Here is a 27088-nt window from a genome sequence, read left to right on the forward strand (position 1 = left end):
AAGTTGATCAGTTACCTGTGGCCTGGTACCCCCTGTATCGTTAGTGTGAAGAGAAACATATGCTAGCAATGGAAAATCCAGGATGGAATGTAACTATTGTAACAATGTAATTGTTAAATTAAAAGAGATTTTGTTGTGATGATTTATATAAAGGGTTCTCAGAATCCATCTGAAAGCCTATAAGGGTGTCGAAGGGGAGGGTGAGCTGAGAAATAATTGTCAGGAAAAAATTAAATATGTCGCATCATTTCAGAGTTATTAAGTATTAAAGGTAACCAATCTGGTCATTGCATACGCAAATTGAAGCATCCTGCCAGAGGCAGTGTTACAGATGTATTCTTCATTTGGTTTCCTAAAACAAACAAGAGAGCTGTACAAAAATTAAACAGTTGACTATAGCAGGGATCAAACGTGAGCCAACAGCTCAAGAGTGTCATGCGCTCCCATCTACACTGTGAGAACTACTGGCATTACTGGTATCAGCTTGTGTAGCAGATTTGTTTCTGTTAGCCATTCGATCATCTTCAGCATTTAGGCAATTGATTATTGTTGGAAGTGTTTGTTTAGCTGCAAATGTTCATGGAAAGAGATGCAATGGAATAACAGTGCAGATAGGCTCGACCACACACTTCCACTGCTGTGAACGAAGTAGTACCATGGCACGTCATCGGTATTCCTTTGATGAGTACGCTGATAAGCATTTACCTTGTGGCACTCCGGGTCAAAATGTATTTAAGACCCACACAATTTACAATGCAAGATATCTGAACCACGTTATTTCATGTGCGAATTTGTTTGTAATGCTTGATAGATGATTATGGGAGACCAAAAGTTTTGATGTGAACAAAGTTGACAATGTATGAGAATGCAATGTGCGTATCGTTCAGTTTGAAAGAAGACATTCTTGATGTGGTTGTTGTAAATCATACTTTCAGTTTGAGGGCCATTAGTAATTCAACAGGTATAAGTAAAGTAATGCTATGGTCTTAAATTACACCTGTAAACTAAACATGGTAAAATTCATCCGTGTGTGCGTCACTACAGATTCTGCACATTGTAGTATTGGATGATGAAAACCTATGTCCGTACCAGCTACAGAAAGGGCAAGATTTAGTGGAGGAGGATTATCCTTCTCAGAATCAATATTCCCTGTGGAACTTAAATCAATGCTTTGAAATTCAGATTTCGAAAGGAGAGTGTTGTGGATAGTTGAGACATGATTCACCAGAAAAGGGCTATTTAGTTCTCAAAAAAGTCACATTTGATATGACAAAAATAAGCGCGGCAGTCATGTGAAGTTATATCAGCATAAGTTTGGCATGAACATTTGGGCATGTATTGTGGGTGAGTATTTGTTGGATCCTGTGCTACTTCTTCTTTAAACAGACAAATATATTTAGCATTCCATATAAACATCCTTTCATTGTATTTAGAAGATGTTGCTCCGGCGGTACATCATGCAATGTAGTACCAACATGATGGTGCACTTCACTGTTGCTGTACAGGAACATTTACATGTGTTTTATCCGCAGTGGTGGATTGACCTGATTTCCTGATCAGCCTGTTCACTGGGTCTGTTCAGGCATGTAAAGATCTTTCTATGCGTCTCCAGTAGACACTTGTCTTACAGCATTGCAATGCATGCATTCAGGTTGGAGGGAAGACCCTTTGATAAGCTGTTGTGAATAATTATTGTTAGTTTTTACTCTTGGTTATTTTGTAGTTGCCTGAATGACTTGAGAAAATTTCATATTTATTGCTTCATCATCATCATCATCTTTATTTTTCCCTGTTTTTCTTACATTTCTGGCTGTTGACTAACAAGGATACGCCCCCAGGGGTAGGATCCCCATTTTGAAACCATTGGAATTTTGTGTGATATGTTAGTGCCTTAAACATAATACTACTGCATACATTCGTGGCATAACATGGTTGTAAAGGAATATTGCTCACATGCGGAAGATTGTAGCTTTGAATCTCATCGGGTATTTTGACATTTTTAATTTTTAAATCTTTATTGAAATTATTTTGATCATCATGTTTATTTAATTACAGGACTTAACTGTAATTTTTCATTTTTATTCCATTGTCATGTCTTGTAATCATTGAATGAACTTTCTCCTTTGCTCTCATTGTTACTTCCTGTCATTCTTTTATCTGTTGCAATCTTTTTTCAAGTTATTTTGATTATGTATTGACATTGATTTCATTTTGTCCATTTTGACATCATGTATTAGTCCTTGTTACTGCATTCGTTACATCTATTCCTCATTGTGGTTGAATTTAGGTTTTACTTACTATCCCTTCTTTCATTTACATCTTCATCTGGATAATTTTTTTCTGTAGTACAACAAGAATTCATGTTTTAAATTTTTGTATCTTGATTACTATCCACAGCATTCACATCTTGTAACAGGGTGTATACACCCCCTGGAAAGCCTAGTAAAACCCTGGAATTTTGTCATCCAGGAGAAAACTGGAAAAAACCCAGGAGTTTTTTAGGATTCTGGGAATTTTTTTAATGCTTCAGTTTTCAATTAAATTTCCTGTAATTTTGGTTGATAACAAATGATACTCTAACACAGAAGTTTACTTAGCCCACTACTGCAAATTAATACTGCAGCAATAAAATATAAACGAACACAGAAGTTTACTTAGCCCAATACTGCAAATTAATACTGCTGTAATAAAATATAAACAAAAGAAAAACACCAAAATAAAACTCAAGTTTTGAAAGAAAATGTGCCGTAACAACAAACTGCTTTCAATGAGTGTGACTTAACAGCTATTTACAGTAGTATCATTTGATCAATTGCCAGCAGGCTCATGCGCATGTGCAGAGCTGAAGTCAATATGGGCAGCGCCTTCTCCTGCTTCTGGTTCCTTGAAGTGTTTGCAGTATAAGCAGTAGTAGCAAGCTGCCAAATTCACGCACACACTGAGCCCGGGTTTTCACTGCATGACACGTGTTTACCTTTTGTGATTTTGCTATTTTCTCTTTATTTACAGCTCACACGTCAGATGAAAACAAAATAGATTTCTGTGGCCAGGAGCTATCAACTGAATTAAAATACATTCACATAATTATGGAAGACTAAATTCTGTTATTAGTTTCAGTTTTTAGTTTCAGATTTTATTTTATTTCCACATTATTGGAAATCAGGCATTAATTGTCTAGCAGAACAATCAAGTTAATTTTGTGGTGTGGTATAGAAATTTGGCTTTTCCACAGTAGCAGCTAATTTATTTGAAATGAAATGTTTCATGCCATGCTGTTGGCTAATTTCAGCTGTTCGCTAAATTTCAAGTCCATGTTTTCATCTTCTGGCACATATCGCATAATGCCATAACAAAGAACTAAACATGAGATAATACAGTACTGGTACTCAAAGAAAACTGGCATCCCGAAAACTGCACTGAAAGCTTAATATTTGGTAGGGGCCTACTTCAGTGTGAATCCGAACATACGAATGTACGCTTTAAGATAAATAATGTATTTTAGTATGATTTGTAAGGTTCCGATGCTCTCAGAGTATTCTGATGTGCTGTTTCTTTTATGACATAATGTAAGATCTGTTATGAATGAACATACTCAAATGTTGACTTGAAGATGACTAAGCAGGCAAATTTGGTCAGTAATATTGAACAAAATGTTTTGTTTCAAATATATTGACAGCTTAAGCAGAATTTTACAGATTTGCCTTCTGTGAAACACAATGTTTATTTGATTGCAAGACATGTTCAACACTTGTCAAGTACCTCTTCTAGGCTTGACTTTATTTCTTAATTTGTGTTGTTTATGTCTTAAATTTACAGAACAGTAATCTTTGGTAAATTATTGACTGGCAGCACACCTTGTTTTATCATTATAACTCCGCTCAAGGCTTTATATTTGCTTCTGGAGTAGAAAATGAACTGCCAGTTATACAGTTTATTGGTTCGCAGAAAACCTTTTTAATTTTGTATATTGTTTGAAAAAGTCATGAAAAATAGTAATGTTCTTAGTTCTGGTGTATACAAACAACTACTCTTATTATTTTTTCAAGAAATTTTGCATTCCCTTTTACTAGGCTTTTATAGTGATGTGTGGACGTATAACTGATTGGAAATTCTAGATAACAGTATTGCAGAGCACAAGTTTTAAAAAAAAGTCTATGTTAAAGTCACCTGTGTGCCGCAGGGATCAGTGTTGGGTCACTCCTGTTCCTTATTTATGTAAATGATCGGCTCTCTAGTTTTACAGGTAACTAAAATATTTCTGTTTGCTGATGACACTAGCTTGCTAGTAAAGGATATTGTGTGTAACATTGGCTCGGTTTCAAATAGTGCAGTTAATGACATAAGTTCATGGCTTGTTGAAAATAAACTAACGCTAAATCACAGTAAGACTCAGTTTTTACATTCTAACACACAATTCAACTAAACTCAACATTTTAATTTCACAGAATGGGCATATGATTAGTAAAACTGAACAGTTCAAATTTCAAGGTGTTCAGGAAGATAGTAAGCTGCCGTGGAAAGCCCACGTTCAAGATCTTGTTCAAAGACTTAATGCTGCCCTTTTTACTATGCAAATAGTATCTTAAGTAAGTGATTGTCTGACATGAAAATTAGTCTAATTTGCTTATTTTCATTCACTTATGTCATATGGTATTATATTGTGGGGTAACTCTTTACATTCAAAAATGATATTTTTTGCTCCGAAACGGGCAGTTCGGGCAATAAGTGGTGTAAGTTTGCAAACCTCTTGTCGATCTCTGTTCACTAGTTGGGCATTTTGACATTGGCCTCACAATATATATATTTTCTTTACTGTCATTTCTTATTAACAATATCAGCTTATTCCCAAGAATAAGGAGCTTTCACTCAGTTAATACATGGCAGAAATCAAACCTTCATTTGGATCGGACTTCCTTAACTCCTGTGCAGAAAGGTGTGCAATATACTGCTGCATCCTTTTTCAATAAGCTACCACAAGAATTTGAAGATCTTAGCAGTAATCCACACACTTTCAAATCGAAACTGAAGAATTTCCTCAAGGATCACACTTTCTATTCTGTCGAGGAGGTCCTTGAAAAATTAAGCTGATTCTTATGTTGTTTTGTTCGTTGCATTTACTTAAACTTATGGCTTGTTTTTTTCCCATAAACATTTTTTTAAACTGTTATTACTTTTACATTGTAATTTCATGTACTGACACGTTTCATGACCTTGGAGATTTGCTCCTCAATTTGGTCCTACGGAACTTGATGTGTAAATAAAAATATAAGGGTACTTTGATTTTTAGAGTCTAGTTTTGAAACGAATATTATGCCAAGGGCTGCTTCCTTATTTTGCATTCCTTATCTGGCTAGGATAAGATAAAATAAGTGCCCTAAGTACAATAACTCCATATATCTCCTCTGAACAACGTTCAGCAGTGCTGTACATGGTCGCATGATGCCCCACTGCACACAAGATTCCAAACAGAAATGCAACGAAAGGTGTATGAGCAGAGCAAACATCAAGCACAGGCTTCCTATGTCGTTATAGCTGCGTACACAGTAACGCTTCTTCTCCGGCTCACTGTGGCAGATGTTCAAACAACACAATTCCTAACAAGTCATGGGAAAATATTGCGAATGGTGGATTAAGAAGCATTATTTCAAAGTAAATTTCCTTTTACACAGGATGAATCATGTTACATGTGAGAATGTGTGATGAATTTCTTAAATCACAGAGTGTTTCACTCTCATTGAAAACTTAATGCTTTTAAGAACCAGCCATGTAGGAAAATCTCAGGCCCAGAAGACCAGTCATTTATATCATTATTTAAAATTTTACAGGCATATTTGTGTTTGATATATCTTAGAGGGTAACAGAAGCAAAAAAGGACCAATATTATATGTGAAAGCTTATCTCTGTTTGTAGTTATATTATATGTATATGAATTTAAACCATTAACTTTTCCTATTTGTATACAGTATTTACGCTACTTAATGGTGATGTGGCTATTGGCTGACTGTGTTGTGCTCTGAATATCTGCTGTTATGGCTGGCTTGATCGCGTAACATGAGCTATGATTGGCTGACAAAAGTGCATCACTATCTTGATGTCAGTGCTTCAGAAACTAATATGCTGTATTTGGTGGAATTTATATTTACACTTTCGTAATAAGAAAATATGCAGTGTACATGTTGCTGCATGTCAAAGCACCTCCCCCTCCCCCGATGAATTCTACAGCTCCAAAGGAAAGTATACCCTCAGTTAACACTGGAACCATGTACTGTCGTCTAGGAAAAAAGTATTTTTTTTTTTTTTCAACCAAGAAAAAGAGTACTTTTAAATGAGAAATCAGAAAAAAAATCCAGGAATTTTTTTCCTTGACCTCTTGTACACATGGTGTAGTGAGTGGATGAGTAAGAATATTGCAAATCACTTGCACAAAGATACCAGTTGGTAAAACAATGATAGGAAAGAAAAGAAGAAGACTGAAAAATTACTGTGATGATTAACATGACATTGCAAAGAATATATATTTAAAAAAATTACATTTAAAGCAATTAATTGTATACAAATAACGATTAATATCTTTGCAATAACAAATTACAAATAAAAATTTCAAATCACTCAACAACATTCAAACCCACAACCTTCTACACTTTATGACTGTCCCTTAATCACTACACTATGCCACCACTCTGTGCAGTACTATTATTTATAAGCAATGGGGCGCTAGGCGAAAACTGAACATCAGCAACGAATTAGCTGTGCGAGGCCTCTTTCACTTTCCAGTCAGAAAGAAAATTTTAAATTAAATGAGATGAATCATATGCTAATAATAATTATGCACAAATTTTGTTATTATAATATACAAGGATTATTGCAATGACAAAAATTACATTAAACAAACACACATTGAGATAAACGAAACTTTCGGCTTTTCGCCTCACTGATTTTTTAAAAGATTACGTCATAGTTAATACCATCCACTATTTCCACTTCAGCTGATAGTACTGATAACACAGATATGCTTTCTTGCCACATCATGCTTCTTAAGTATGGCTTAATTGATTTTAATTTGAGAAATTTCTCTTGGCAGAAACTGTACTGAATGGAACTGTGAGCATTATTCTGATTGTTATGTAAAGATTTGTATATACTTCTTCCAAATTATTTCTAATATGTACTGAATAACTTGTTATGTGTCTTTGGTTGAGTTCTATAGGTTGGATTTTAAAAGTTGGAGTTCCTCATAAACTTCGAAAGGCTGTTCCTTCTCAAAGTATTGTACCTAAATTATTACAAAGTTAGCAAAAGGCATCCTTGGATAATGATTTCAAATGATTCATATTGTAAATAAAACTAAATTGTTCAAAATATTCATTGAATGCTTTGAATCAACATTCAGTGTCGATTATTATAGCGTGTATCATTATTTTTAAAAAGCTAACTCTGTTCTGCATTTCAGCAGATTGTGTAGTTCCATCAATTCATTTGTAACTGAACATTCATTTTTTTCTGTGCTACTCTTTTTATTTATTTATTTATTTACTGAGACTCAACTCAGTTTCATAACTACCTATTTCTGCAAACATTTGAGCTTCTGCAATGATTGTTTCAAATCCTGTGTTATGGAATTCTTGAGTCCAGTCACAAAATGAATGTAAAGTATCGATAGCAACTTTCAAGTTCACTTGAACTGATTGCCATAATTTACTTATACAGGTGACACTTAGTAAAATCTTGCACCACACGTGTATTGCAACAATAAACTCAAAAGTTAATATTTCCTTCAAGACTGCTTCACAGTTGCTAAGAGTATCGGAATCATCAGTTCTATTTTTCAGGTCGCTCACACTTTCAATTACATCATCAAATTGCAAAAATACCACTTTGCAGCTCTGATTCTACTTTCCCATTGTGTTTCAGACATAGGCTTCAATAACAATTTCACTTTAGTTTCTAAAAGATCCCAACACTTGCTTGATTTTGTAAAAAGCCCATAACTTTATTGTTAGAGCCGAAAAACGTTTTAGCTGTTGTAGAAGTGTTAGTGGCATCTAGCAAAAGCAAATTCCAACAATGGCATCTACATGACGTGAACAAAACTCGTGGATTAATAATGAGTATTCTTGTTCTAACACCCTTTATTAATGCCAACCATATTGGCACCGTAATCATATCCCTGCCCTCAACAGTTTTGGATGTCAAGGCCATTATTTTCTAGTTCCTTTAAAATGGCATTTGTTAAATACTTTCCCATTGTTTCTGTAATGAAAATAAACACAACTAAATGTTCCTCTATCTCTCCATTTGAGGAACTGCAAAATCTTAATATTGTTGTTGTTGTTGTGGTCTTCAGTCCTGAGACTGGTTTGATGCAGCTCTCCATGCTACTCTATCCTGTGCAAGCTTTTTCATCTCCCAGTACCTACTGCAACCTACATCCTTCTGAATCTGCTTAGTGTATTCATCTCTTGGTCTCCCTCTACGATTTTTACCCTCCACACTGCCCTCCAATACTAAATTGGTGATCCCTTGATGCCTCAGAACATGTCCTACCAACCGATCCCTTCTTCTGGTCAAGTTGTGCCACAAACTTCTCTTCTCCCCAATCCTATTCAATACTTCCTCATTAGTTATGTGATCTACCCATCTAATCTTCAGCATTCTTCTGTAGCACCACATTTCGAAAGCTTCTATTCTCTTCTTGTCCAAACTATTTATCGTCCATGTTTTACTTCCATACATGGCTACACTCCATACGAATACTTTCAGAAATGACTTCCTGACACTTAAATCAATACTGGATGTTAACAAATTTCTCTTCTTCAGAAACGCTTTCCTTGCCATTGCCAGCCTACATTTTATATCCTCTCTACTTCGACCATCATCAGTTATTTTGCTCCCCAAATAGCAAAACTCCTTTACTACTTTAAGTGCCTCATTTCCTAATCTAATTCCCTCAGCATCACCCGACTTAATTAGACTACATTCCATTATCCTTGTTTTGCTTTTGTTGATGTTCATCTTATATCCTCCTTTCAAGACACTGTCCATTCCATTCAACTGCTCTTCCAAGTCCTTTGCTGTCTCTGACAGAATTACAATGTCATCGGCGAACCTCAAAGTTTTTATTTCTTCTCCCTGAATTTTAATACCTACTCCGAATTTTTCTTTTGTTTCCTTTACTGCTTGCTCAATATACAGATTGAACAACATCGGGGAGAGGCTACAACCCTGTCTTACTCCCTTCCCAACCACTGCTTCCCTTTCATGTCCCTCGACTCTTATAACTGCCATCTGGTTTCTGTACAAATTGTAAATAGCCTTTCGCTCCCTGTATTTTACCCCTGCCACCTTTAGAATTTGAAAGAGAGTATTCCAGTCAACATTGTCAAAAGCTTTCTCTAAGTCTACAAATGCTAGAAATGTAGGTTTGCCTTTCCTTAATCTTTCTTCTAAGATAAGTCGTAAGGTCAGTATTGCCTCACGTGTTCCAGTGTTTCTACGGAATCCAAACTGATCTTCCCCGAGGTTGGCTTCTACTAGTTTTTCCATTCGTCTGTAAAGAATTCGTGTTAGTATTTTGCAGCTGTGACTTATTAAGCTGATAGTTCGGTAATTTTCACATCTGTCAACACCTGCTTTCTTTGGGATTGGAATTACTATATTCTTCTTGAAGTCTGAGGGTATTTCGCCTGTTTCATACATCTTGCTCACCAGATGGTAGAGTTTTGTCAGGACTGGCTCTCCCACGGCCGTCAGTAGTTCCAATGGAATATTGTCTACTCCGGGGGCCTTGTTTCGACTCAGGTCTTTCAGTGCTCTGTCAAACTCTTCACGCAGTATCATATCTCCCATTTCATCTTCATCTACATCCTCTTCCATTTCCATAATATTGTCCTCAAGTACATCGCCCTTGTATAGACCCTCTATATACTCCTTCCACCTTTCGGCTTTCCCTTCTTTGCTTAGAACTGGGTTTCCATCTGAGCCCTTGATATTCATACAAGTCGTTCTCTTATCTCCAAAGGTCTCTTTAATTTTCCTGTAGGCGGTATCTATCTTACCCCTAGTGAGATAGGCCTCTACATCCTTACATTTGTCCTCTAGCCATCCCTGCTTAGCCATTTTGCACTTCCTGTCGATCTCATTTTTGAGACGTTTGTATTCCTTTTTGCCTGTTTCACTTACTGCATTTTTATATTTTCTCCTTTCATCAATTAAATTCAATATTTCTTCTGTTACCCAAGGATTTCTACCAGCCCTCGTCTTTTTACCTACTTGATTGTCTGCTGCCTTCGCTACTTCATCCCTCAAAGCTACCCATTCTTCTTCTACTGTATTTATTTCCCCCATTCCTGTCAATTGCTCCCTTATGCTCTCCCTGAATCTCTGTACAATCTCTGGTTCTTTCAGTTTATCCAGGTCCCATCTCCTTAAATTCCGACCTTTTTGCAGTTTCTTCAGTTTTAATCTACAGGTCATAACCAATAGATTGTGGTCAGAGTCCACATCTGCCCCTGGAAATGTCTTACAATTTAAAACCTGGTTCCTAAATCTCTGTCTTACCATTATATAATCTATCTGGTACCTTTTAGTATCTCCAGGGTTCTTCCATGTATACAACCTTCTTTCATGATTCTTAAACCAAGTGTTAGTTATGATTATGTTGTGCTCTGTGCAAAATTCGACCAGGCGGCTTCCTCTTTCATTTCTGTCCCCCAATCCATATTCACCTACTATGTTTCCTTCTCTCCCTTTTCCTACACTCGAATTCCAGTCACCCATGACTATTAAATTTTCGTCTCCCTTCACAATCTGAATAATTTCTTTTATTTCATCATACATTTCTTCAGTTTCTTCATCATCTGCAGAGCTAGTTGGCATATAAACTTGTACTACTGTAGTAGGCGTGGGCTTCGTATCTATCTTGGCCACAATAATGCGTTCACTATGCTGTTTGTAGTAGCTTACCCGCATTCCTATTTTCCTATTCATTATTAAACCTACTCCTGCATTACCCCTATTTGATTTTGTGTTTATAACCCTGTAGTCACCTGACCAGAAGTCTTGTTCGTCCTGCCACCGAACTTCACTAATTCCCACTATATCTAACTTCAACCTATCCATTTCCCTTTTTAAATTTTCTAACCTACCTGCCCGATTAAGAGATCTGACATTCCACGCTCCGATCCGTAGAACGCCAGTTTTCTTTCTCCTGATAACGACATCCTCTTGAGTAGTCCCCGCCCGGAGATCCGAATGGGGGACTATTTTACCTCCGGAATATTTTACCCAAGAGGACGCCATCATCATGTAATCATACAGTAAAGCTGCATGCCCTCGGGAAAAATTACGGCTGTAGTTTCCCCTTGCTTTCAGCCGTTCGCAGTACCAGCACAGCAAGGCCGTTTTGGTTATTGTTACAAGGCCAGATCAGTCAATCATCCAGACTGTTGCCCTTGCAACTACTGAAAAGGCTGCTGCCCCTCTTCAGGAACCACATGTTTGTCTGGCCTCTCAACAGATACCCCTCCGTTGTGGTTGCACCTACGGTACGGCTATCTGTATCGCTGAGGCACGCAAGCCTCCCCACCAACGGCAAGGTCCATGGTTCATGGGGGGGATCTTAATATTATTGACATTTATTCCACACAGGTCGAATTTCTGATACAATCGAGCATGAAGGCATAGTATTTTGCTTCTTTGACTGTGTTTATAGTTTTGTTGTTGACAGATTTGGACATTAATGTAAGTAATTCATTTTGTATATCATGACTGAGATAATGCTGATAGTGTTGTTTTTTGTTAATACATTGCAAGTGCTCTTTTAGTGTTCAATCATATTTGGATAGCAATTTAAATAGGTCTATAAAGTTTCTGCTATCGTTCAGGTTAAGGGATTCTCAATGCTCTTTAAACGCCAGATTGTGTGAAGCTAAGTATTTTATAATATCGATCAATCTTTCAAACAAGTTATACCAATACTTTCGTGACTCTTTTTTATTATTATTATCTTTATAATTAATTGTTTTTCTGTATTTGATTTCTTTACAGAATTCCATCCACCTAATCATGCACTCCATGTCTCCTTTGCTTTGTTCATGCCTTTGCAATATCCTACTCAGTTCTTTCCAGTCACAACATCCTTCTTTTACCATCTGTGTCTGCAAATGTGAAAAAGATTGACATGGAAAGCAATAAACTTTGTCTCAAGATATGGAGGAAGCTAACCATGTGCGATGTTGCTTTTCTTCGTTACTCAGTTTCCTAGTAAAATGAAATTTACTAAAATGTCTTATTTGCCTCTTGGGGGTAACTTTCATCAGATTTCTCTAGGTTTGGTTGGGGACCATTTTGAATAAATCATGATGCTGCGAGTCAGTCAATGGAAGTACCCACTTCCTGGATCTAATTCTGTAAATGGCACTCTTATATGAACAGTTTGCTCATGATTTGGCTCACAATCTTGGATCACAGCAGTTTCACCCGACTCTGATGCTGTATCAGGAAGGGTAACAGATTCTTTCAACCCTGAAGCAGGTTCTGTTTCAGAAACTACACTTGGATAAGAGCTTCATCGGAGGCCTCTAGAGCAGTTACACCTGAAGTTTTCTTAAGAAATTTCATCACACTTGAACTCATATTGGATATAATTGTCTCAGACTTTCTTTTTCTTAAAGTACTCAGTCTTATAGTGTAGAGCGAACAGGCTGTGCGAGTATCATACATGGCAGAATATATTTTTTTTTTTTGTATTCTTTCATGTATGATAGCAGCAAATAAATACACCAAGAAATGTATTTGTGTACTGACTTGCCGTAGGATGGGTCACTTTAGTATGTATGGCTGAAATTGGTACAATCACACCTTCAGAGATAAAAGACTTGTTCACTTGTACCAGTTCAGTAACTTGAAAAAAGAGTGAAGTGTCACTCGGTAGGACTGGTTTCAGAGAGTTGGCATTACTGGCCAAGACAATGCTCCTGCCTCTATTGTCTCTTCCACAGAGCATTGTTTTATTTGCTTGTTTTTGAATCAAAGTGTCAGTTCGGAACAACTGTGCATACCAAGCAGGCTGTGAGTATGCTATAAAGAAGAGAAAGTGTGTTTTACGTTTAACTTGCATATTTCTCTAATATGGTGATCAGCTTCATCTCTTAAGTAATTAATAATTTATTTTACAAAATTTTTTTAGTCTGTATGATGACTTACAACAAAATAGCCTCCTTCGACTCCCATGCGTTACTGCCGTCTAGTGCTCATGCACTGCACTGCTTCACAACAGGTATATCCCACACAAATCGTTTAATGTAATAGGCCTACCAGAACCAGTCTGCAGTCTCAAACTTGTACGCGTGGCATGCTGCTGCATAGGTCTACACCTTAGGTGCATCTTGTAATGGAGCTCAACTGTCGTAATGTTGCCAGACAATCCTATACAAATACTGCTACATTTGTATGGAAATAGAGATGGATGATTAAGTAGATAAAACTTTAACAGCTTCAGCAACATTTTTGCGAGGCTCCCACAGGCATGAGGCCAACAGTGGTTGCTGATGTCTAACGCTGGCACTCTTTATAAGGCACTTGAGTGTCAAGTGGACTTTTGTGCGCTGTCCCCTCAAGCAAATGAAGAACCCATTTTTGGTGCACTACCTGTTGCCAGCTGCTTGAATTTGCAACATTTTTTTCTTAACAGTTATTTCTCACACAACCTACCCCGCAACACTTTTATAAAATTTTCAGTGTTCCTGACCGCTCTGTCTAAAAAGAGATGCTAATATCAAATTAAATTTGTTCCCTAATAAATCTATGCCAATATCTGAAAGTTGCTTTCCTATAAAGTTATCCAGAAAATCCACCTATGAAAAAAGAAGGTAAGCCGTGGATAACTGAGAGAATCATTAACTCTTGTAATAGGAAGTGTGTGTGTGTGTGTGTGTGTGTGTGTGTGTGTGTGTGTGTGTGTGTGTGTGTAAAGGCCAGAAGAAGTTTTGGGCTAACATTACTTGCATACTATAAAAATACTGTAATATTTTAAGGGAAATCCTCTAAATGTAAAGAAGTATAAAAGTATGCACATAGTGATAGAAATTAATAATGCAGCAAATAAGGTTAAAATTATATGGGATATTGTCAAATAAGAGACAGGTCAGCCAGTCAGTGTACAAGATATCATAAAAATTAAACTAGATGACAATGTTGTGGCTGACAATTTACAAGTTGCAAGTACTTTTAATGACTACGTGCTAAATGTAGCAGCAAAAAATTGGACTAAATTGTTCATTTGAAGAAGAAAGAGAATATATTAAAAATATCAATCCCCAAAACTTTAAGCAACAAGAAATAGCACCAACATCCTTCACTGAAATTAATAGAATTGTAAAGATTCTATGAAACAAAAGCTCATAAGGTGTTGATTTGGTTTCAAACATAGTTCTGAGTTAATAAGTAACGTCATTAGTGATATATGTAATGTATTGCTGACACAAAGAATTTTTTTTCAGATAGATTAAAATACGAAATTTTAAATCCTCTTCATAAGAAAGGTGACAAAAAAATTATCATCCAATTTCCTTTCTGTCTTATTTTTTCTGAAAATCTTGTTTTGTTCATATATTTTTCAAAGTACTTTCTTAGGCTAACATGATGCTAACATGATGGGTATGAAATGGTACCCAGCTGAAAACCTCCTTGTGAAGTGGTTCCTATATCCCCGCAAGCCAATGCTTGGCCAAGAAAGCCTTCTCAGATTCATATGCAATATGTGGCAATACTTGGTTTCCATTGCAGCCAAGATGCAGGACCCTCTTGTATATATCCACTTACAAAATTGATTTTTGGATCATCAGATCACTAGTGTGTCAGTGTACTATGAAATGCTCTTATAAAAATGATTGAGGGTTGTTCTGATTATCAGGCTAAAACGCTTAGAACTGACGGTGTTTTGTCAAATTCTTTTCAAGTACTGCGGAAGTAAAGATTGCAGCCTTCACATTATATAGCACTTTGTGCAAAAATTGAGCCAGCTGCTCTCATTTTGCTCAATGTAGCCTATTTGGCATTGATTCCACAGCAAGAATATGTTCTTTTACTTCAGCCAATTCTTTCTTTATGTTTCCTATCTGCTCACAGAATTTCACCATAGTGACAAATCTTGACCTATCTTTTTTGTGGGATTGCACAAGTCAGTTTTTACCTGCCCGAATGATTTCGTTCAGGCATTACTTCATTCATTATTTTGCAGATTGCTACTTGCAACTTACAGAGAAACTCCCCATCACATCCCTCTCAGATTTAGTGGTAAGGGGGCCCAGTGGACAGCTTGTCAAATATTCTACTCAGATCAAGGTTGAAAACAGGAAGGAAGTGTATTGAACTATGAAACAAAGCAAAATAGAAACAGTCAACAGTCCAAGGCAGCTTGAAATAGTAATGATATCTTGGTGAAGTGGTCGTGGTGTTGGACTACAATACAGGCAAACTGTGTTCAAACCTCACTTATGCCAAACCTTAAGTATTATTATTATTATTATTATTATTATTATTATTATTATTTTTTTTTTTTTTTTGTTATGGTGTATTGTCCATTTGCAACGGCGAGGTTTAAGGAAGGGAGCTATAATGAAAATTGATTCTGCACAACACTCTATTAGCAGCCAAAAGGAATTGGCTTTCAAGTGGGAACTGCAAACATTTCATGACAAGGCGCCAAGTCAATGGAATCCTTCACTGGAAAACATGCCTGATGTGTCATACACGGCATTAGTGACGGTATGTGTGTCACATGGTAGGAATCTCTTACTGACACACGTAATTTGTACGCCTGGTAAGTGAGTGAGTAAGTATGCGTCCTTGCCCAATTTAGATGTTCGTATGGGTTTGAAAGTGATCACTCCCAAGGAAATGATGAAAGCATAATCATATGTCACATAAGCTGCAACAAATGAACACAATGGTTTCAAAGTCACACAGTTTTTCTGTGCTCTGTCAAAACATATGCTGTTAACATTTTTAAATTGCATTCCATTTTGGATGTTTTGGTCGTTGAATTCTTTTGTTGTAACATAGTTCACACCCATTTATTTATTGTTTTCATTTCTGCAAGATGTCTATGTGGCATCTCGCCTGCTCTCACTATTCATCATTGCAATGATAACGTATTCTTACCACATGACTCATATTCTATAACCAGTGTATAGTACAACAACTGCCAAGACTACAAAAAGAGAACAAACATTTCAATGACCGGACAGACGGTTCAAAATATTGTGAAAAAAAGAAAATAATGATAACTGGCGTGAAGGAGTTTTGAACACAGCTCGTCCGCTTGGCAGTCCTAACACTGTGACCACTTAACCACCGATGCCACAGCCCTTAACTTTTGCTCAGTATTGCACTTGTTAATGTGGACTGTTCATTCTGTTTCTTTCTTTTTTTCCCCCACAGTTCAGTATACTTTCTTTCTGTTTTCATGCTTGATCTGTGTTCAGTTTTCGACGGGCTATCCTGTGGGCCATCTTACGACTAAATCTGATGAGGGTGTAATGGGAAGTTTCCCTTGTTAGTGTCTATTGCTTCAATTAATTGCCCATTCCCTTCATGGAATTTTTCATCGGTAGTTTTGCTTATTTGTATGTCCTTTTCGGACTTCCAAGGTGCAAACTCATCTGCATGTTTCTGTCTTCATAATTTGAATTATTCATGCATCATTTTTTCTGTTCAGTGGCTATATTATTCACTCATTAAGAGAGCTGATGAACAGCTTCCTATAGCTCTGTTTATGCTTGCTTTACTCCTACAACTTCCTCAGCTAATTTTTGAACAGGCTGCTGGTAGGTCTCCTTGAGCTAGCTCCAGTTGTGAAATTAATTTGTTGTTTGCTTTGACATAGTGTGTTGTTTCTTCGAAATTTCAGATTGCGCTGCAGACATAGTTGCTTGTGATGATGAAATTTCATCTCTGTGACTCAAGACTATGGGCACAGTCCTGGACATTAAATCAATGTTTGAGAAAGTTCAGTTAATTGATCATGCGATTGACTAGTAGCACCTGCACCTATTGTTTGCACAGCATGCAAATTCTTCATCTTGCATACACAAAGAATACCAATGACCATAAATAATTTACTGTATAAAATGCCTGTGTTTGTAGGTTGAACTCTGAACAATTGTAAGGGAGTATGTAACTTGGTAGCAAGCAAATCAGTGTAGAGAGAAGCAAAATTTCGAACTTGTAGTAGGCGAGTTCCACTGATGAAAAATTGTTCTCTCAGAGTGCCAGTCTGACTTTCTAAATTCTTTTCCTGACACACATAATTTAACATAAGTCTACCATGGAACAAAAGTACAATATTTTTAATTACAGGCTAATTCAATGACTCAACAAGAAGTCCTGTCATAGTGTGACATTTATAATGCGCAATGTAATGAAAAGGAGTAAGACCTGTCAGTTTAGATGTATGCCATGAATAAAATCTTTGGAAAAGTTATGTAAAGATACAAGTTCAAACAATGCTAAAAGAAAATGACCAATCAAAGCCTCAGTTATCTGCACCTCCAGATAGACTCACATTACACACTGTAATATTTGTACCAGTACATTACTTTAAATCATGACAGACAGAAAGATAATGATTATTGAGTGTCTCAGATTTTGTTTCTAAGTAATAACACAGTACAAACTTTAATTAAGCTAACTAACTGATAATTTATTAATCATGTATAATTTACAGTAAGGCATAACAGGTGCTTATACATACACATGCCTCTTTAAGATGGACCACAGCAAAGAGTGCACAGGAGAATGTGGATTTAATACGGTTGTGATGGCTTTTTATAATTTCTCATAATGCAGTGAGTGAATGAAAGAAAAAGGGTGACAAAGTGTCAAAGTACATCCGCATGGCACCTCTGGATTCTTATGTGACCAAGAGCAGGGGTTACGGTTATTGTAGATCCTCATGAGATATTAAAGTACATTATTTTATTATATTCTCTATTGTATGAATATTGCAGAGTTTAATGTACTTTTAACAAATTTTTGGTGTCTATTAGTTTTTACAGCATTTTATATTGCTTATTTCATACCTCAGTGAGCCAAAGATAATCCTTATAAATCATTATCATTGCATTTCATGCTATAGATCTGACTCTATATTGGTGAAAGGCGTGTCATCCTCTGTGGAAAGTATAGTTATATCGGTAGATGTGTATGAAATAAAAATATGAGCTATAATATTTATAGTGTGCTGTAAATAGGGACAACTTTGCCAAGAAGGGCAACTTTTTGAGTAAGAATATCTTTAGCATCCTACCAAGTTTCTGGATCATGGAATAGATACACCAATGATTTCACTGCACAAGACAGCAATGAACGACAAATTTGGCAAGCATTTTACATTTATTCATTGTTTCCTGGTCTTTGGCAGTGCTTTTTCTTTTGGCTTGTGGAACACACATTTTATGGTAGTCTGCAAAAGTATCTCAATCTGCTCACTCATTTTAGCATATTTAGTGTATTTATTATAATAGATAACTTGATAATGTTGCACTGGTGTGCTTGGTAAAAATGAGACAACTTTGCCAACCTAGAAATTTGCTTTTGGCAGGTCGATACACACACAAACATACACACAAAATTCAAGCTTTCGCAACCAATGGTTGCTTCATCAGGAAAGAGGGAAGGAGAGGGAAAGACGAAAGGATGTGGGTTTTAAGGGAGAGGGTAAGGAGTCATTCCAATCCCGGGAGCGGAAAGATTAACCTTAGGGGGAAAAAAGGACAGGTATACACTCGCACACACACACATATCGAACCGCACATACGCAGACACAAGCAGACATTTGTAAAGGCAAAGAGTTTCGGCAGAGATGTCAGTCGAGGCAGAAGTACAGAGGCAAAGATGTTGTTGAAAGACAGGTGAGGTATGAGCGGCGGCAACTTGAAATTAGCGGAGGTTGAGGCCTGGTGGATAACGAGAAGAGAGGATATACTGAAGGGCAAGTTCCCATCTCCGGAGTTCTGACAGGTTGGTGTTAGTGGGAAGTATCCAGATATCCCGGACGGTGTAACACTGTGCCAAGATGTGCTGGCCGTGCACTAAGGCATGTTTAGCCACAGGGTGATCCTCATTACCAACAAACACTGTCTGCCTGTGTCCGTTCAGGCGAATGGACAGTTTGTTGCTGGTCATTCCCACATAGAAAGCTTCACAGTGTAGGCAGGTCAGTTGGTAAATCACGTGGGTGCTTTCACACGTGGCTCTGCCTTTGATTGTGTACACCACCGACCCATGAATAGGCTGGCGTATGAGGGGGCCATCCTGGTACCCATGGCTGTTCCCTTTAATTGTTGGTATGTCTGGTCTTCAAAAGTGAAGAAGTTGTGGGTCAGGATGAAGCTGCTAAGATAATGAGGAAAGAGGTTTTAGGTAGGGTGGCAGGTGATCGGCGTGAAAGGAAGTGCTCCATCGCAGCGAGGCCCTGGACGTGCAGAATATTTGTGTATAAGGAAGTGGCATCAATGGTTACAAGGATGGTTTCCGGGGAAAACAGATTGGGTAAGGATTCCAGGCGTTCGAGAAAGTGGTTGGTGTCTTTGATGAAGGATGGGAGACTGCATGTAATGGGTTGAAGGTGTTGATCTACGTAGGCAGAGATACGTTCTGTGGGGGCTTGGTAACCAGCTACAATGGGGTGACCGGGATGATTGGGTTTGTGAATTTTAGGAAGAAGGTAGAAGGTAGGGGTGGGGGGTGTCGGTGGGGTCAGGAGGTTGATGGAGTCAGGTGAAAGGTTTTGTAGGGGGCCTAAGGTTCTGAGGATTCCTTGAAGCTCCGCCTGGACATCAGGAATGGGATTACCTTGGCAAACTTTGTAAGTGGTGTTGTCTGAAAGCTGACGCAGTCCCTCAGCCACATACTCCCGACGATCAAGTACCACGGTCGTGGAACCCTTGTCCGCCGGAAGAATGGCGATGGATCGGTCAGCCTTCAGATCATGGATAGCCTGGGCTTCAGCAGTGGTTATGTTAGGAGTAGGATTAAGGTTTTTTAAGAAGGATTGAGAGGCAAGACTGGAAGTCAGAAATTCCTGGAAGGTTTGGAGAGGGTGATTTTGAGGAAGAGGAGGTGGGTCCCACTGTGATGGAGGATGGAACTGTTCCAGACAGGGTTCAATTTGGATAGTGTCTTGGGGATTTGGATCATTAGGAGTAGGAGTAGGATCATTTTTCTTCGTGGCAGAGTGATATTTCCAGCAGAGAGTACGAGTGTAGGACAGTAAATCTTTGACAAGGGCTGTTTGGTTGAATCTGGGAGTGGAGCTGAAGGTGAGGCCGTTGGATAGGACAGAGGTTTCGGATTGGGAGAGAGGTTTGGAGGAAAGGTTAACTACTGTATTAGGGTGTTGTGGTTCCAGACTGTGTTGATTGGAATTTTGAGGTTTTGGAGGGAGTGGAGCTGGAAGTGGGAGATTGAGTAGATGGGAGAGACTGGGTTTGTGTGCAATGAGAGGAGGTTGAGGTTTGTTGGAAAGGTTGTGAAGGGTGAGTGAGTTGCCTTTCCAGAGGTGGGAAACCAGGAGATTGGATAGTTTTTTGAGGTGGAGGGTGGCATGCTGTTCTAATTTGCGGTTGGCCTGTAGGAGGATGCTCTGAACAGCCGGTGTGGATGTGGGAGAGGAAAGACTGAGGACTTTTATCATCTTTGTTTTTAGATATATATGTATATAATAGAGGGAAACATTCCACGTGGGAAAAATATATTTAAAAATAAAAATGATGTGACTTTTCAAACAAAAGCGCTGGCAGGTCGATAGACACACGAACAAACACAAACATACACACAAAATTCAAGCTTTCGCAACCAACGGTTGCTTCATCAGGCAAGAGGCAAGGAGAGGGAAAGTCGAAAGGATGTTGGTTTTAAGGGAGAAGGTAACGAGTCATTCCAATCCCGGGAGCGGAAAGACTTACCTTGGGGGGAAAAAAGGGACAGGTATACATTCGCACACACACACATCCATCCGCACATAACAGACACAAGCAGACATATGTAAAGGCAAAGAGTTTGGGTAGAGATGTCAGTTGGGGCGGAAGTACAGAGGCAAAGATGTTACTGAATGACAGGTGAGGTATGAGCAGCGGCAATTTGATATTAGCGGAGGTTGAGGCCTGGTGGCTGACGGGAAGAGAGGATATATTGAAGGGCAAGTTCCCATCTCCGGAGTTCTGATAGGTTGGTGGTGTCAGTGGGAAGTATCCAGATAACCCGAACGGTGTAACACTGTGCCAAGATGTGCTGGGCGTGCACGAAGGCATGTTTAGCCACAGGGTGATCCTCATTACCAACAAACACTGTCTGCCTGTGTCTGTTCATGCGAATGGATAGTTTGTTGCTAGTCATTCCCACATAGAAAGCTTCACAGTGTTGCCAGGTCAGTTGGTAAATCACGTGGGTGCTGTCACACGTGGCTCTGCCTTTGATCATGTACACCTTCCGGGTTACAGGACTGGAGTAGGTGGTGGTGGGATGGTGCATCGGACAGGTTTTACACCGGGGGCGGTTACAAGGGTAGGAGCCAGAGGGTAGGGAAGGTGGTTTGGGGATTTCATAGGAATGAACCAAGAGGTTACGAAGGTTTTTCCCCCCCTAGGTAAGTCTTTCCGCTCCCGGGATTGGAATGACTCCTTACCCTCTCCCTTAAAACCCTCATCCTTTCGTCTTTCTCTCTCCTTCCCTCGTTCCTGATGAAGCAAATGTGGATTGCGAAAGCTTGAAATTCGTGTGTGTGTTTGTGTTTGTTATTGTTTCTATCAACGTACCAACGCTTATATATATATAAAATTAATAAATTATGACATACAATACAATAATTAAAAATACAACAATTATACAATAATTATATACATTATACAGTACAAAAATATAATGACACTAAGCTACAGCTAGCTGTCTCTGAAGTGATTAATAAGCAAATGAGCAGTGGAAAAGCAGCAGAGGAGTTCAGTATTCATCAAAGATCAATTGGAAACAAAGTAAAGGGTCTCCATTTAAAGCAAACAGGGTGTCAAACTGCAGTGAGCCACAAAGAAGAAGAGAAGATCATCGAACAAGCCCTCGTGTGTGCGGAATCAGGAATGTCTCTTGATGCACTTATCTACGGCTCATCATGAAAAATTTCAAGGGTTCCATGGGGCAGCAGATTTCACAATTCAAAAATAGCTGACCTTGTGATGACTGGTATTGTTATTTTGTGAAATGGTATAAACAAGGACTTTCTTCCCGTAAGTGCCAAAATATTTCCTGTGCTAGAGCAAGTGTTGGAATAGATCAGCTTAAAGCATACTTTAGTCATTTGAAAGACTCATTAGAAAGAATTTCTTCACCCCACATATTAAACTACAATAAGACAAATTTGACTGATCCAGGGTAAAATAAAATAAAGAAAGGAAGCTATTTCGTAGGGGATGCAAGTATCCACAAATAGTTATGAATTCTACCAAAGCAAGTATTTGAGAGTTGCTTCCTCCTCTTGTGGTTTATCATTCAAATCAGTCATGGGACACATGGATTTTAGGAGGACCAAAGGGAACAAAATATGGCAATATAATAAATGGACGGTTTGATGCTTTGCATTTTGAAAAGTGATTTTCCATGTTGCTGTGCCATGGGCAAAAAATCTATCTGGCCTCAAATGTTTGATAGGAGATAACCTTAGCAGCCATATAAATATGAGTTATCAGGGCATGCCAAACTCTTGACATTCACTTTATGTTGTTGCCCCCCAGTATCCACTCCTCTGTGTCAACCTCTATGTTTCAGTCTTTGCTCCCTGTAAAAGGAAATGGAGAGTCATACTGACAGATTATAAGATGAGAAACTCATTTAGTTCCACGACACTTGAGAAAAGTGCATTTCCCAAACTGCTGGCTTAACGTCTCATTGCTGTGGATGAAGAAGAGAAAATGAAATCGAACATCATATCAGGGTTCAAGAAATGTGGCATTGTGCTCTTAAATACTGAAAAGGTTATTCTAGAATCCCAGATGCAGAGAGAGCTGATGGCAATGGCACACCTACAAGAAGTAGTGATTCACTCATGAATTAAATCAAGCCTGTCATGGAAATAATAGTCAGAGTCCACCGGAGAGGAGAAAGAGAATTGATATGACACCAGAAGAAGCTGTTGATGAATCACACTTGATGAACCACCAATCTCTTCAGAGTACCTCTGTAACTAAGCTAATTGAGGGGACCAGTAGAAGAAAGATCACTCAGAGGAATAGTCATCACAACAGCAATGAATCTGACTGTGCTTTTTCTTTACATGACACATCTGACTCTGAACCTGAACAAGATGCAGAATAAACAGAACAATGAGGTAGTCAGGAATTAACCGATTGTGTTGATCTTGCTTTTTGCTGTGAAGAGGATCTTAATTCAGCCATTTGTGAACATAATGAAATGAATGCCAGAATGACCCAGAATCTTATAAAACTAAAGCTTGGAATGTTCATTGTAGTAAAATTCCCGATAAAAAAAAGTGTCAAGCATTTTGTTGGTAAACTTATTCAGTTCTATGGAGATGGAGAGTACGAGTTGTCGTATATCTGTGCAGAAGAGAGGGGGAAAAGTTTTTACTTCCCAAATGTACTAGATGAAACATCCCTGAATGTGAAATAAATTCTGTACATAATTAATAACCCTTACTATCAAAACCAAGACAATTTTTCTTTTCTGGTTAAATTTTGTGTGTACCTTTCTGTATCACTCTCTTTCATTCTTAAAGTGTTTAATACTAAGGTGTAAATTGTTTTCAATGCTTTAAACTTCTTTTTGATAATTTCTTTTGGTGATTTCCACTGATTTTGATGTTGTTGGCAAAGTTTTCCAGTTTGCAGAGTATTTTTGCCAAATATGTTTTTCATTTTTTTTAAACTATATAAATACATAAGTAAGTTGTCATCTGTCCTCAGATTGTAGAAGTAGAGATATACCAGGCTGATGAAGGGGGGAAAAGGCAAAGTTGTCACAGTTTACAGTACATATTATTATTATTATTTAAGGCAAAGTTGTCACAGTTTACAGTACATATTATTATTATTATTTATATCAGTGGCTTGGATGCTTTGCAGTAAATATTAATGTAACAAGAAACATTTCCTGTTACAACAACAAATTTACTTATCTTTTCAATAATACCTAATGCTCATGTATGTAGCACAATAAGCCAGATGTCTCATTTTTGTTTCAGAAAGGTCAAGAGGGAAGAGAAAAGTATGGATTTCAAGATCGCCGCAAGAATCCATTTTCAAGTAAAACGAACAGAGAAAAAAGAAAAACAAAAAATTACATTATGCTTAAGCAGAAAGCTCGTAGTAAAGTGAAAAGATCATTCAAGGAGAAGCAGGTATAATCTTTTTCATAACTATGTTGAGAAATAAAAAGTGCACATGCTAAATTTTCCTAAAAAGACAGGAACTGTTTGTAGTAATTCTGTGTGCTTCATGGTATACTATAGTAAAAATTTACACACATCACATAGCACTAGATTATTTCATGGAAGTAGATAATTTTAGAACAACTGAGCGTTTCAAAATAATGATGAGAAAAAAAAACTTTGTTCCTCCTATTTGGCACTCAATCCGTTTATATTTCTTTCCCACTGACATTACTTTCGTTTTGGAGATACTAATCTTCATACCACAGTCTTTACATTTCTGATCTAGCTCTGAAATATTACTTTGCAAACTTTCAATCGAATCTGCCATCACAACTACGTCATTCCATAAAAAAGCAGTGTATTTGCATACCAAGTGATTACTAGTATTTTAGCAATAGCAGTTATACTGATCTTTAGACAATATTTTTAATGACTTTATTTGCATCTGCAGTGTTATGACATTATTTTGTCTAGCATTCACTAAAGTATGGAATGCATATTGTAGATATTTCTCATACCAATTATAACACCACTATATATCATAGTAATGACTGACTTACTACATGCATCTAGTTTGAAGCAGGTATGTTGACAACGGAAAAAATAAAAAAAAAATAAAATAAAAAAAAAAGCAATTTTCTTAGCTTCTCCAAGACAGATGAATTTTTGCTGCCAGAAGTCAGTTGCTGAAATAATAATTTGTATGATGCTTCAGTGTTTTCCCCTAGAATTACTTGAAAGTATAATAATTCTGTATCATTCTGGGTAAGAAAGAAATACTCCCAAGTTCCAAATGCTACTGCTGGGTGCCTGGGTGCAGTTATGGAAACTAATAATAAATTCTGCATTTCCAAAATAAAAGTAAAGAACATGATAGAGACTGACCAGCTTCTCTCTGACAACAAAGGGTCATGCCTATTGTTCCCCTGATGTTCAATAAGCTGCAGATGGCTCCTGTGCTGTGCCAGTTATTGAGCACCTCTGGGAAATCTTCCTGTCTTGGCTGGGTACGTATGGTGAATCTGAGGTTCGTGAGCTGGAGTTTGGTGAACATCGTAACTCATCTGTTGCCATAAGTTGTGTACATGCTTCAGCGATGACCAAGTGGTGTGAAGGTGTAACGTCAGAGGCCACAGAGAGAGGCAATCTTGGCTTATCAGCTTGCTTTTTGAAGATGGTACAAACTTTTATGAAATTCTCTAAACCTTTTGGTATGATGTGTCTCAGTGAGGCCAATAGCTGTTGAGGTAAAGAAACTTCAAAATAAGTGTTCTGAAGAATGATATGGAGATGAAGAATATTATGAAATGGGTAAATTGGCGAATTGTAAAGAAATGGCTGCATTTATTATAACTTTTGATTCATTGCTTTAGTCAGAATATATCAAGGCAGATGTCCTCCATTTTAAAATATGATATATATCCAATGCCCATGCATTGTTATAAATGGCAATGCTATGAGTGCACTAGCCTCAAGGAGGAAGCAACATGTTGTAGATGTGGTGGAACAACCCGTGAAGAATCACTTGTTCACTACCCTAGGTCTGTGTGAACTGCTCAGGATATTGTGCTGCCTGTTGCCACAAATGCTCTCTGTGCCTTGAGGAAAGAAAGGTGCATAGAATCATCATCATCATCATCATCAATTAAGACTGATTATGCCTTTCAGCGTTCAGTCTGGAGCATAGCCCCCTTATGAAATTCCTCCATGATCCCCTATTCAGTGCTAACATTTGTGCCTCTTCTGATGTTAAACCTATTACCTCAAAATCATTGTTAACCGAATCCAGGTACCTTTTCCTTGGTCTGCCCCGACTCCTCCTACCCTCTACTGCTGAACCCATGAGTCTCTTGGGTAACCTTGCTTCTCCCATGCATGTAACATCGTGACCCCACCATCTAAGCCTGTTCGCCCTGACTGCTACATCTATAGAGTTCATTCCCAGTTTTTCTTTGATTTCCTCATTGTGGACACCCTCCTGCCATTGTTCCCATCTACTAGTACCTGCAATCATCCTATCTACTTTCATATCTGTAACCTCAACCTTGTTGATAAGGTAACCTGAATCCACCCAGCTTTCGCTCCCATACAACAAAGTTGGTCGAAAGATTGAACGGTGCACAGATAACTTAGTCTTGGTACTGACTTCCTTCTTGCAGAAGAGAGTAGATCGTAGCTGAGAGCTCACTGCATTAGCTTTGCTACACCTTGCTTCCAGTTCTTTCACTATGTTGCCATCCTGTGAGAATATGCATCCGAAGTACTTTAAACCGTCCACCTGTTCTAACTTTGTTCCTCCTATTTGGCACTCAATCCATTTATATTTCTTTCTCACTGACATTACTTTCGTTTTGGAGATGCTAATCTTCATACCACAGTCCTTACATTTCTGATCTAACTCTGAAATATTACTTTGCAAACTTTCAATCGAATCTGCCATCACAACTAAGTCATCCGCATATGCAAGACTGCTTATTTTGTGTTCACATATCTTAATCTCACCCAGCCAGTCTATTGTTTTCAACATATGATCCATAAATAATATGAACAACAGTGGAGACAGGTTGCAGCCTTGTCTTACCCCTGAAACTACTATGAACCATGAACTCAATTTACCGTCAACTCTAACTGCTGCCTGACTATCCATGTAAA

General features: G+C 37.9%; 1 protein-coding gene across 2 annotated transcripts in view; it reads left to right on the top strand.

The window, feature by feature from the left end:
- LOC126482826 (protein SDA1 homolog) overlaps nt 1-27088 on the top strand; it is a 184417-nt gene that overhangs the window by 134468 nt on the left and 22861 nt on the right. For both annotated transcript variants that reach the window (XM_050106567.1, XM_050106566.1), the window contains exon 19: nt 24248-24403. In XM_050106567.1, coding sequence (XP_049962524.1) covers nt 24248-24403 — 156 coding nt within the window. The remainder of the gene's footprint in view (nt 1-24247; nt 24404-27088) is intronic.

This window comes from Schistocerca serialis, chromosome 1, assembly GCF_023864345.2.
Source record: "Schistocerca serialis cubense isolate TAMUIC-IGC-003099 chromosome 1, iqSchSeri2.2, whole genome shotgun sequence".
Lineage (NCBI taxonomy): Eukaryota > Metazoa > Arthropoda > Insecta > Orthoptera > Acrididae > Schistocerca > Schistocerca serialis.